Source organism: Bos javanicus, chromosome 11 (assembly GCF_032452875.1).
Source record: "Bos javanicus breed banteng chromosome 11, ARS-OSU_banteng_1.0, whole genome shotgun sequence".
In the NCBI taxonomy this organism is placed as follows: Eukaryota; Metazoa; Chordata; class Mammalia; order Artiodactyla; family Bovidae; genus Bos; species Bos javanicus.
The window spans coordinates 47,141,633-47,154,165 of record NC_083878.1 but is presented as its reverse complement, the minus strand read 5'-3'; the positions used below and the strand labels follow the sequence as shown (position 1 = coordinate 47,154,165).

General features: G+C 41.8%; 1 protein-coding gene and 1 non-coding gene across 3 annotated transcripts in view; one reads left to right on the top strand and one right to left on the bottom strand.

The window, feature by feature from the left end:
• Positions 1–12,533, bottom strand: part of LOC133257105 (immunoglobulin kappa light chain-like) — a 122,547-nt gene that overhangs the window by 37,201 nt on the left and 72,813 nt on the right. Inside the window, exons 1-2 of one of the 2 annotated variants that reach the window (XM_061432595.1) lie at positions 2,190–2,267; positions 1,770–2,066 (exon numbers count right to left, since the gene is read on the bottom strand). The exons of the other annotated variant lie outside the window; for it this stretch is intronic. Coding sequence (XP_061288579.1) covers positions 1,770–2,066; positions 2,190–2,241 — 349 coding nt within the window. The 5' untranslated portion in view covers positions 2,242–2,267. Of the gene's footprint in view, positions 1–1,769; positions 2,067–2,189; positions 2,268–12,533 lie in introns of those variants that run through there. 2 annotated transcript variants of the gene reach the window in all.
• On the top strand, positions 1,265–1,336 carry TRNAS-GGA (transfer RNA serine (anticodon GGA)). The gene has a single exon. It is a non-coding gene; the product is annotated as a tRNA-Ser (tRNA).

The following is a 12,533-nucleotide window of genomic DNA, read 5'->3' as shown; positions in this document are numbered from 1 at the left end:
TACACAGAATACTTTCATAAACCTGGAAACTCTCTGTGCTCTGCCTATTTATCCTTCTCCTCTACTGTACCCAATCTCTGGCAACCACTGACCTTTTAATTATCTTCATAATCCAGCCATTAAGAATGTCATATAGTGGGAATCATGTAATATGTAGCCATTCTAGATAGACGTCTTTCACTTAGTAATATGCATTTAAGTTTGCTCCATGTCTTTTGTGGCTTGATAGCTATTTCTTTTTCAGAGCTGAGTAATATTCTATGAGCTTCCCTGGTGGCTCAGTGGTAAAGAACCTATCTGCCAGTGCAGGAGACATGGGTTCTATCCCTGGGTTGGGAAGATCCCTTGGAGAAGGAAATGGCAACTCATTCCAGTATTCTTGCCTGGGAAATCCTATGGACAGAAGGAGCCTGGTGGGCTACAACCCATGGGGTCACAAAAGAGTCAGACATGACTTAGTGACTAAACAGCAAAGATATTCCATAGTCTGAATGTGCAAGAATTTATTTACCCATTCATTTACTGAAGAACATCTTGATTACTTCCAAATGTGAGCAACTATGAATAAAGCTGCTATTAAATCCATGTGTAGGTGAATTTAAGTTTTAAACTAATTTTGGTAAATACCAAGAAGGGCTATTGCTGGATCAAAAGTGAGGGTATGTATGGGTATCTACCTAGGTAAACACTCTCCAGGTGTTCGCAGGCTACAGCTGAGTGGGGTTAGAGTAGGTTCATCGGCTCTTCAGGTTCACCACTTATGCTGGGTAATAAGTCCGCTTATTATTACCTGGTTCTCTGTGGGGTTAGTATCCTTCTGGGTCCCTTGATGGACAATGTTGAATCTTATAATTCCCACACCAAGGAGGGCAATTCCCACACCTGGAGCACTAGAGAATCACTTATTTCTTCCACTGCTTCACCTAGTATCACACTCCCCAGACTTTGAAAGGTTATATTTAAGACTCACACTCCATGTACTTTTCCTTTTTATTTTTTAGTGGAGGATAATTACAATATTGTGTTGGTTTCTGCCATACATCAACATGAATCAGCCATAAGTATATGTATGTACTCTCCCTTTTGAATCTCCCTCCCACCTCCCAGCGCATCCTACCCCTATAGGTTGTCACAGAGCCCCGGATTAGAACCCCCTGCATCACGCAGCAAATTCCCACTGCCTATCTATTTTACATATGGTTGAGAATGGCATTGGAACAAACATTTTTATGTATTTAAAAAAATCACTGCCTGGAATATGGAGTCCCTGATGGCTCAGAGGTTAAAGCGTCTGCCTGGAATGCAGGAGACCCAGGTTCGATCCCTGGGTTGGGAAGATCCCCTGGAGAAGGAAAATGGCAACCCACTCAAGTACTCTTGCCTGGAGAATCCCATGGAGGGAGGATCCTGGTAGGCTACAGTCCATGGGGTCGCCAAGAGTTGGACACGACTGAGCGATGTAGACTGGCTTTTCTTTTGCTGAGTGAACTCTGACTGGTGTCACAAACCAGACTCTGCAGGTATAATCATCTGTCTTTTATTAAATCAGGTGGGGAAGAGTCATGTCTATGCTGCTGACAGGAGGAGCAAGGAGTCAGTGTGCTGAGGAGGCTCCCTGCCCCTTCTACCAGACCTTCCAGTGGCATTCAAAGCATGGGTGCATCTCCAAAATGCTCTCAGCAGATGGAGGCACCCAGAGCAGCTGGGGCAGCCCAGTCGCACACATCTCCTCACCTGGGTGGTTTATGTTTGGGTGTGTAACACTGTGGGAGGTGTACTATAATCCTGCTGACAGTAATAATTTGCAGCATCGTCAGCCTCCAGGCTGCTGATGGTGAGGGTGAAATCTGTCCCAGATCCACTGCCACTGAATCGGGATGGGACTCTGGTGTACCGGCTGGTTGCATAATAGATCAGGAGCTTAGGAGCTTCCCCTGGTTTCTGTTGATACCAGTTTAAGTAGTGGCTAACGCTCTGATTGGCCTGGCAAGTGATGGAGACTCTGTCTCCTAGAGAAGCAGACAGGTAGGAGGGAGACTGGGTCACCTGGATGTCACATCTGGCACCTGAGATTGGAAACATAAAAACACATCTCCATGTTATTACTAATGATACAAGAGGACTATCCTGTAGGATCAGGCAGTACTGATCACACAGGCAGAGTAAATTCTAAAGCTCTCCATCCTTACCTGGGAGGAGCCAGAGCAGCAGGAGACTGAGGAGCTGAGTGGGGGCCTTCATGTTCACTCTGAGTCCTGACTGGGACTGATTTCTGCACAAGATGTGATCAGAGCATTAATAAGTCTCCAGGGCAGTGGGTTGATCTCCAGTAATATGCAAATTAGCAGAGAGTTGGGCATAGCTGCAGGGCTGGCCAATCTCCATAACACAGCACAGGTGCAATGTCTGCCAGATGCCCAAGTCTGATGAGAGCAGCTCAAATTTGTCTATGGACAGTATGTTTCTCTCTGGAGGTCAAGGCATTGAATCTGTTTAGTGTTCTTTCAGTACAGTGCTATTTTGCTATTTTCAGTGTTCATACAATGCTTTTATTGCTACTTTTTCATCTAAGACAGGTTCTACCAGACATGATGCATTCAAAGGAACTGCCAGAAATTTTAGAAGATCTCTGCATTTGATATCTGGTGATATCATTGGGCCCAGAGCATCTTCTTTTTTGATCTGATTCCCTGATGCGTTTGAGGTGATAAATTGTCAATACGCAGAGAGAACCCAGGATAACTATAGCGTTTCCCCTCCATATTTAACAATGTACTGATGGATACAGACATGTGAGTAATTTACTGATATTATAGAAAAATTCCTCTGAAGTTATATTAAAGGAGAAACCTGAAGAGCGAAGATTAGTTGTTTACACTAGATGGAGAAGTAAAGCTCAAAATTCATTAGGACTCAGATGGCACACTCTGAAAGGCTTTGTTTTAGTAGTGGGGCAAAATTGCCCCTATATTAAATGCCATTTTGGTCTTTCCTAATAAAGCTTAAAAGCAAGGCTTTAATAGAGTCCAACAGTTTCAACTGACAAGATTAGGTACCATAGAAGAAAATATTAATGACTTTAGCAATAGAAAATATCCAAATTGAGCACAGTGGGAAAAAGATATTGAAGAAATACAATAAAATGAGCAGAGCATGAAATGAGCTATGACAACTTCAAGTCATCTATTGTGTATATAACTGAAGTCCTAAAGAGGAAGAGGTAGTGAGAGGAAGCACAAAAAATATTTGAATGCATCACTAGAGTTTTCCAGATTTTAAGAAGTTATTCCCAGGGCTTTCAAAATTAAAAAGCCAAAGTCAGCTCAAAACCATGAATTCAGTGGCTAAATAGAGAAGCCCAATAAAAATCACACACCTTTTCCATAACTCCCACTGCAGTCCTGGCTGTAGTTGTAAATACGTTTCTAACATGTGGGTGGTCAGGGGAAAATCAGGAAATTATCTTTGAAATGAAAACACCAGCCTCACAACTGAAAAGTAGAGTTAATATTGGTTAGTCCTCTTGGGATTATGAAGGCAACATATACATTTTGGCTCAGATGGTAAAGAATTTGGCTACAATGTACAAGACCTGGGTTTGATCCCTGGGTTGGAAAGATCCCTTGGAGGAGGCCATGGCAACCCACTCCAGTATTCTTGCCTGGAGAATCCCTATGGACAGAGGAGCCTGGTGGGCTACAGTTCATGGGGTCACATAGAGTCGGACATGACTAAAGCATGCATGCACAGTCAACAAAGATTGACAATTTAAGTTGTTGCTGGAGGAAATAATTAATACAGGAATTTACATATTGATGGAATATGGATGCATGTTACTGACCGCAGCAGATCCAGCCCATGTCTCAAGAGGAGGAATGATATCTTGCTTCCCTCAGAGACCACAGTGGGGCCCTTGGTTTCTTTCCTGTGTGTTGTAAGTTGGGGCATCTCACAGTTTCAGATCAGGTCATCTGTACTGTTTTCAGCTCTTCAGGACAAGTGTGTAGCTCTGGGGTTTCCGTGGACAAGACTGAGAGGAATGAGGTTTGTGAAGACCTTCTGGGATGTCAGGCATCTCCTTCAGTCTTCTCGCATCTCCTTGGAGCATGCTAGACAGCATGTCTGGTTTAGTTTGGTTTCCTTCTTTCTTTCTCTGGGTTTAACTGTCCATTGGCAACCTTCCTAAGGAGGATCCTGTCAGTTACCATAAGAGGTAAACTGAACACAGCAGGGAGATGAACTGGTAGGCAGGTCTCTAGGGATAAGACACAGTCTTGTGGTCACCCTACAGTGCAGGAGATGCGGGTTCAATCCCTGGGTTGGGAATATCCCCTGGAGGAGGGCATGGGAATCTTCCTAGCTCACGGGTTTTCTCCACCACTCAGCACAAGGCAGCTCCTCTCCAGGTATCCCCATCACATCTGAGCCCGTTCAAGCCTTAGGGGCTCCTGTTGAAAACGGGACAGTAGCACTCAGGATCTCAGCACTCCTAAGAACAGCCTTCTGTCTTGTGTTTCTGCTGCGTTTGTCTGCCATCTAATGGCAGTTTTGTGATACAGTTATAAAATTTTCAATGTGGAATCTCAAAGCATTTTGACTGTGAGATTTTTACTGGTATTAATACTTCTGAAGCTGATACTGTTTCTTCCACACAAAATTTCTATCCTCAATAATCCAGTCATCTAAATAGGAATTCAGGAAAGATATTGGTCATAAAAGAGTTAGGGCTAGGTGCTTGATCCACATGAAATGTCAAAGACATCTCATGGTTTTGGGAAAGAGCATATGGGACAGGAGGGTCCCTGCAGGTACAGTGGCAAGGGCCGGGCAGGTAGGAGCAGGCTCCTAGTCTAGAACTGTCAACCCAGCCTCATCCTCTCATCCCAGAAACCCCTACAGAGAAGTCCTGAGAACCATAGTAGCTGTACCAGCCAAGGAAGCATCAGGACCAAGAGTGTGTGAGGTCTGTGCTCTGAGCCATAACACCACTGAGTGACCAGGGGTGATCTTTTGGACCATTACTGAATAATTGAATTTTCTGTGATGATGAAAGTGCCAGCATTTGCATTGCTCAATATGGCAACCACTGGGGATTCCCAGGTGGCTCTAGTGGTAAAGAATACACCTGCCAACACAGGAGACAAAACAGATGAGGGTTCGATCCCTGGGTCAGGAAGATCCCCTGGAGGAGGGCATGGCAATCCACATTAGCCACAGGTGGCTACTGAGCACCTAGAATGCAGGTAGTGCAACCGAGAAGCTATGTTTTTAATTTTAAGTAATTCTAATTTAAGTTGTGAAGCTATATGTGGTTCATATTTAATATGTTAGAGGGTACAGTTTTAAACTTTCAGTTCGGTTCAGTTCAGTTCAGTGCTCAGTCATGTCCGACTCTTTGCGACCCCATGAATCGCAGCACACAAGGCCTCCCTGTCCATCACCAACTCCCGGAGTTCACTCAGACTCATGTCCATCGAGTCAGTGATGCCATCCAGCCATCTCATCCTCTGTTGTCCCCTTCTCCTCTTGCCCCCAATCCCTCCCAGCATCAGAGTCTTTTCCAATGAGTCAACTCTTCGCATGAGGTGGCCAAAGGACTGGAGTTTCAGCTTTAGCATCATTCCTTCCAAAGAAATTCCAGGGCTGATCTCCTTCAGAATGGACTGGTTGGATCTCCTTGCAGTCCAAGGGACTCTCAAGAGTCTTCTCCAACACCACAGTTCAAAAGCATCAATTCTTCGGCACTCAGCCTTCTTCACAGTCCAACTCTCACATCCATACATGACCACTGGAAAAACCATAGCCTTGACTAGACGAACCTTTGTTGGCAAAGTAATGTCTCTGCTTTCGAATATGCTATCTAGGTTGGTCATAACTTTCCTTCCAAGGAGTAAGTGTCTTTTAATTTCATGGCTGCAGCCACCATCTGCGGTGATTTTGGAGCCCCCAAAAATAAAGTCTGACACTGTTTCCACTGTTTCCCCATCTATTTGCCATGATCTTTGTTTTCTGAATGTTGAGCTTTAAGCCAACTTTTTCACTCTCCACTTTCACTTTCATCAAGAGGCTTTTTAGTTCCTCTTCACTTTCTGCCATAAGGGTCATGTCCTCTGTATATCTGAGGTTATTGATGCCATGATCTTCATTTTCTGAATGTTGAGCTTTAAGCCAACTTTTTCAGTCTCCACTTTCACTTTCATCAAGAGGCTTTTTAGTTCTTCTTCACTTTCTGCCATAAGGGTGGTGTCATCTGCATATCTGAAGTTATTGATATTTCTCCCGGTAATCTTGATTCCAGCTTGTGTTTCTTCCAGTCCAGCGTTTCTCATGATGTACTCTGCATATAAGTTAAATAAGCAGGGTGACAATATACAGCCTTGATGTACTCCTTTCCCTATTTGGAACCAGTCTGTTGTTCCATGTCCAGTTCTAACTGTTGCTTCCTGACCTGCATACAGATTTCTTAAGAGGCAGGTCAGGTGGTCTGGTATTCCCATCTCTTTCAGAATTCTCCACAGTTTATTGTGATCCACACAGTCAAAGGCTTTGGCATAGTCAATAAAGCAGAAATAGATGTTTTTTTTGGAACTCTCTTGCTTTTTCCATGATCCAGTGGATGTTGGCAATTTGATCTCTGGTTCCTCTGCCTTTTCTAAAACCAGCTTGAACATCTGGAAGTTCACGGTTCATGTATTGCTGAAGCCTGGCTTGGAGAATTTTGAGCATTACTTTACTAGCATGTGAGATGAGTGTAATTGTGCGGTAGTTTGAGCATTCTTTGGCATTGCCTTTCTTTGGGATTGGAATGAAAACTGACCTTTTCCAGTCCTGTGCCCACTGCTGAGTTTTCCAAATTTGCTGGCATATTGAGTGCAGCACTTTCACAGCATCATCTTTCAGGATTTGAAATAGCTCAACTGGAATTCCATCACTTCCACTAGCTTTGTTTGTAGTGATGCTTTCTAAGGCCCATTTGACTTCACATTCCAGGATGTCTGGCTCTAGGTCAGTGATCATACCATCATGATTATCTGGGTCATGAAGATCTTTTTTGTACAGTTCTTCTGTGTATTCTTGCCACCTCTTCTTAATATCTTCTGCTTCTGTTAGGTCCATACCATGTCTGTCCTTTATTGAGCCCATCTTTGCATGAAATGTTCCCTTGTTATCTCTAATTTTCTTGAAGAGATCTCTAGTGTTTCTCATTCTGTTGTTTTCCTCTATTTCTTTGCACTGATTGCTGAGGAAGGCTTTCTTATCTCTTCTTGCTATTCTTTGGAACTCTGCATTCAGATGCTTATATCTTTCCTTTTCTCCTTTGTTTTTCACTTCTCTTCTTTTCACAGCTATTTGTAAGGCCTCCCCAGACAGCCATTTTGCTTTTTTGCATTTCTTTTCCAATAGCAGTAGCAAAACTTTTGAAAAAAATATTATGTCTATGATTTTCCAGGTTTTACAAAATCATTTCCAGGACTTCAATCGTTAAAAATCAAGATCAAGTCAAAACCATGAATTCAGTGGCTGAATTTAGGGAAGCCTGAGAAAAATCACACACAGCTCCTTCTGGTGTCCTGGCTGTAGTTGTGAATATGTTTCTAGCATTTGAATGGCCAGGAGAATATCAAGAAATGAAATGAAATTCATTTGAAATGAAATTTTATTTTCAAATGAAAGTGAATTGAAAGTGAAGTCGCTCAGTTGTGTCCGATCCTTAGCGACCCCATGGACTGCAGCCTACCAGGCTCCTTCATCCATGGGATTTTTTAGGCAAGAGTACTGGAGTGGGTTGCCATTGCCTTCTCCATTTCAAATGAAAATACAACCCTAATAACTAAAAAATAGAGGCAACACCACTTAGTTTTCTTTGGAGTCTGCAAGCTACATATGCATTGTGGAGTCAGTTGTTGTGACTCATTTCTTAATAACTTGTATGTTTGTCAGTTCTGAGTGATCCCAGAAGACAAGAAGACTCTGCACTAAGTACAACCTGCAGTAGACCTTGTGACCTACTGGACCAATGATGCTACCGTGCCTGGGGTAGATAGGGACAGTGTATGGATATTACAGAAAGCTCCAGCAGGAGAACCACAGTTCAGACCTCTAGAGTATTATGTTCATTAGACTTGATGGGCAAGAAGTTACTGGAATGAGAATGACTGGTAAGATATATGTGTGCCAAAGGATGAGATGTAAATCCTACAAAAATTCATGGGCTAATGATTAGTGAATATGGCAGGGGTTCAGATCAATGTGATCTACTCTCCAGTGGTCAATACAATGCCTCTCTCAGTTAGAGGTCATTAGGACACAGGTTGATTTAGAATTCATTCTTGCTGCCTATCTTGGTCACGGCTGGACATAGGATGACTTTTTCAGTTGGCCCCTTCAAGTTGTCCAATATCAATAATCTATACAATGTTAGGGGACTTGCCTAACACAGTGGATGAGAATCACCTGCCAATGCAGGGGACACAGGTTTGATCTTTGGTCTGAGGATTCCACACATTCAGAGCAGCTAAAGCCCATGCACCACGCTACTGAGTCTGCTCTCTAAAGCCTGTGAGCTGCAACTTCTGAAGCCTGAGCACTCCATAGCCTGTGCTCCATGGTAAGAGTAGCCACCACAATGAAAAGTCAGTGAACTGCAATGAAGAGAAGCCCATCCTCATAGTAACTAGACAAAGCCTGCATGCAGCAAGAAGATCCAGAGCAAAAAAGGTAAAATAAAGAAACAATTAAATTATTTATAGGGCTTCCCTGGTAGCTCAGTGGTAAAGAACCTGCCTGCAATGCAGGAGACCCCAGTTCAATTCCTGGGTTGGGAAGATCCTCTGGAGAAAGGATAGGCTACCCATTCCAGTATTCTTGGGCTTCTCTGGTGGCTCAGCTGGTAAAATTTTTATACAGCATTAGGACAGTTGGCTAAAGAATGACCTAAAGAAAAAAATCTTAAAAATCACCGTGCATTTTAAAGTGTAGTTTGTCCTCTAATCTACCCAAGAGGTCTGGAGAGTCACTCAACCAATATTTGTTACACAGTCCAAGAGCTGGTCAAGGAAACAAATTATATGCTGGTACAATATTTGTAGCATAAATATGGGACTTTAACATCTATTAGTAAATAAATCAATTCTTCATAACTGTCTCTCCTGAAATTCTGATATGCTTCCCACTTTTAGGCTGATAATTGTTGCTTATACTGTACTTGGAAATATCTGATTTTATCCACGGCAGATGGTGACTGCATCCATGACATTAAAACGTGCTTGCTCCTTGGAAGAAAAGCTGTGACAAACTTAGTGTAATAAAAGGCAGAGACATTACTTTGCTGACAAAGGTCCATCTAGTCAAATCTATGGTTTTTCCAGTAGTCATGTATGGATGTGAGAAAGTGAAAGTGTTAGTTGCTCAGTTGTGTCCCACTCTTTGTGACCCCATGGACTGTAGCCTCCCAGGCTCTTCTGCCCTAGGGATTTGCCAGCCAAGAATACTGTGGGTTGCCACTTCCTTCTCCAGGGGATCTCCTGACCCAGGGACCGAGCCCGGTCTCCCACATTAGAGGCAGATTCTTTAAGGTCTGAAGCACCAGGGAAGCCTAGAGATGTGAGAGTTGGACCAAAAGAAAGCTGAGTGCCAAATAATTGATGCCTTTGAACTGTGTGGTGTTGGAGATGACTCTTGAGAGTCCCTTGGACTGCAAGGATATCCAATCAGTCAATCCTAAAGGAAATCAGCCCTAACTATTCATTGAAAGGACTGCTGCTAAAGCTGAAGCTCCAATACTTTAGCCACCTGATGAGAAGAGCCAATACATTAGAAAAGACCCTAATGCTGGGAAAGCTTGAAGGCAGGAGGAGAAGTGTATGACAGAGGATAAGATGGTTGGATGGCATCACTGACTCAATGGACATGAGTTTGAGCAAACTCCAGGAGACAGTGATGGACAGGAACGCCTACAGTCCATGGGGTCACAAAGATTCAGACACAATTGAGGGACTGAACAACAGCAATTTATTTTTCAGTGATTCAGTCTTCTGTTTGTTAATTGGTCAGTTTAATCACTATTATCTTTATAAATCACAAGTAATATATTGGTGAGAAAATTATTAACCACATTTCAACTTAAAAGGAAAAAAAAAAAAAAGGCTGAATAATGAATATCTCAGACCCAGAACATATAGCATCATTGTGAACATAACTATAACGAGAATTTTCATAGCCTGCAATGATTTACATTTTAACTTTAGACAATATTATCTCCATTCACGCCCTTTGAACTAGGACTGGGTTGGAACAGTATTTCAATGTGAGCACAACCAATGTGGGAGTTTTAAAAATAGTGTTTAAATAGGACAATGCTATAGCTGAAGCTGATGCATGAGTTTGAACAAACTCTGGGAAATAGTGGAGGACAGGGAAGCCTGGTGCACTGCAGTCCATGGGGTCGCAGAGTTGGACACGACTTAGCGACTGAACAGCAACAACAAAAGCTGGTACTATACCTCATTTGTTTCATTTATGTAATCACTTTGCTCAAATGCATGTGTTGTGGGTAGAAGTATATATAAAAACGGTATATATTTAGTTACATAAACTTCTATATGCATTAAACATGTATAAATATCTGCAGCAGTAATACATCAAATAAATATATGTGCACAGATTGCATATTATATACACAACACAAATTTTCCACAAATGAGGTATTTGTCTCAAATTTTCATCAGCTTTGATAAAAAGTTTTTAGTGTCATATGCTTCATCCCAAACAAAGTGAAAATATACATTACAAGAAGTGATATTTCTACATAGAGTGTTCAGACACACAATCACCAATTTTCTCCACACAATAGTATAATGTGATAGAATATTATATGGAAGTAATCTGAATTGTGGGCCTTGATAACATAAACCCAAGTGTAAAGAAAGCTGAGGAAGAGATAAGATTTTGAGATAGTTCAGTTTTCATAAATGTGACCTAATTCCATGTTTTGAAACACACTGTTTTCAACCTATATCCCACTGTTTCCATGAGGTTATAAGATCTGTGCCTATATTCATTTCATTTTTAATTTTGCATTGATTGGAAAGTGAAGCTGGTTTTTTTGGTATATGGCTTTAAAAAGAAACCCTCTTAAATGGCTTCAGTGGGCAAAAACAAACAAACAAACAAAAAAAACTCATCAGCAGAATGAACATACCATAAAACATAGTTTTTAAGAAGTTGTATAGATCACCTGTTATCTTGTTAAAAAGTAGACCCCTCTTTCTTTTTAGACACCAAAAAGCTATGACCAACCTAGAAAGCATATTAAAAAGCAGAGACATTACTTTGCCAACAAAGGTCCGTATAGTCAAAGCTATGGTTTTTTCAGTAGTCATATATGGATGTGAGAGTTGGACCACAGAGAAAGTTGAGCACTGAAGAATTGACGTTTTTGAAACTGTGGTGTTGGATAAGACTCTTGAGAGTCCCTTGGACAGCAAGAAGATCAAAACAGTTGGTCCTAAAGGAAATCAGTCCTGAATATCCACTGGAAGGACTGATGTTGAAGCTGAAGCTCCAATACTTTGGTCACCTGATGCATGGAACTGACTCATTTGAAAAGATCCTGATGCTGGGAAACATTGAAGGTGGGAGGAGAAGGGGACCACAGAGGATGAGATAGTTGGATGGCATCACCGACCCAATGGACATAAGTTTGAGCAATCTCTGGGAGTTGGTGATGGATCGGAAAGCCTGGCATGCTTCAGTCCATGGGGTCACAAAGAGTCAGACACAACTGAGCAACTGAACTGAACTATTAAACCAGAAAACTAAATTTAAGGTGAGTCTGCTCTATTTTTCATTTTGTAATAAGCAACTTCTCAGTGATTCTGATGATGCTGTTTAATCCAAACAATTTTTTAGCAACAAGGTATTTTAAATAAATAGGTAAAAGAATACTATATCCACATTTTGGTGTTTGGAGTGTTTTGGAAAAGAAAGCTTTTTCAAATGCCTTTGTCAAATGATTGTCGTATATTTCATGCAGTTTCTTCAGTTTTCTGTTTACTGTATTGTTTAATGATTTTCACTTGTTATGAGCCCAGTCTTGCTGTACATATTCAGAAGCACAATCAAATGTATTCTGGGGCCATTATAGGTGGCAATTTTCTGAGATATGATATATATGACCATATGGATTAACCTGCTTTCAAAATTTTCATTATCATCTTCAATTCTGGAAGCACATTTTAAAAACTGATTTTTTGGTGTGGTTTCCTATAGAGCTGTTTAATGATGGACACTCCAATGAGATTTGGAGGTCAGAATATTCAATATTTATTCAATATTTATCAGCAACCGCAGGCAGATACGTGGACACAGGTAAGACTTAAGAATCACCTGAGGGGCTGCAGGCATCTTGCAACATCAGCATCCCCAAGCCTGGGCATCAGAGACAAGCCACATGAACCCTACATGTGGGTGAACACAGCCTACACTTCCAGTGGCAAATGTGCTCTGGCCTTTGGGGAAGCACCAGGGAATCA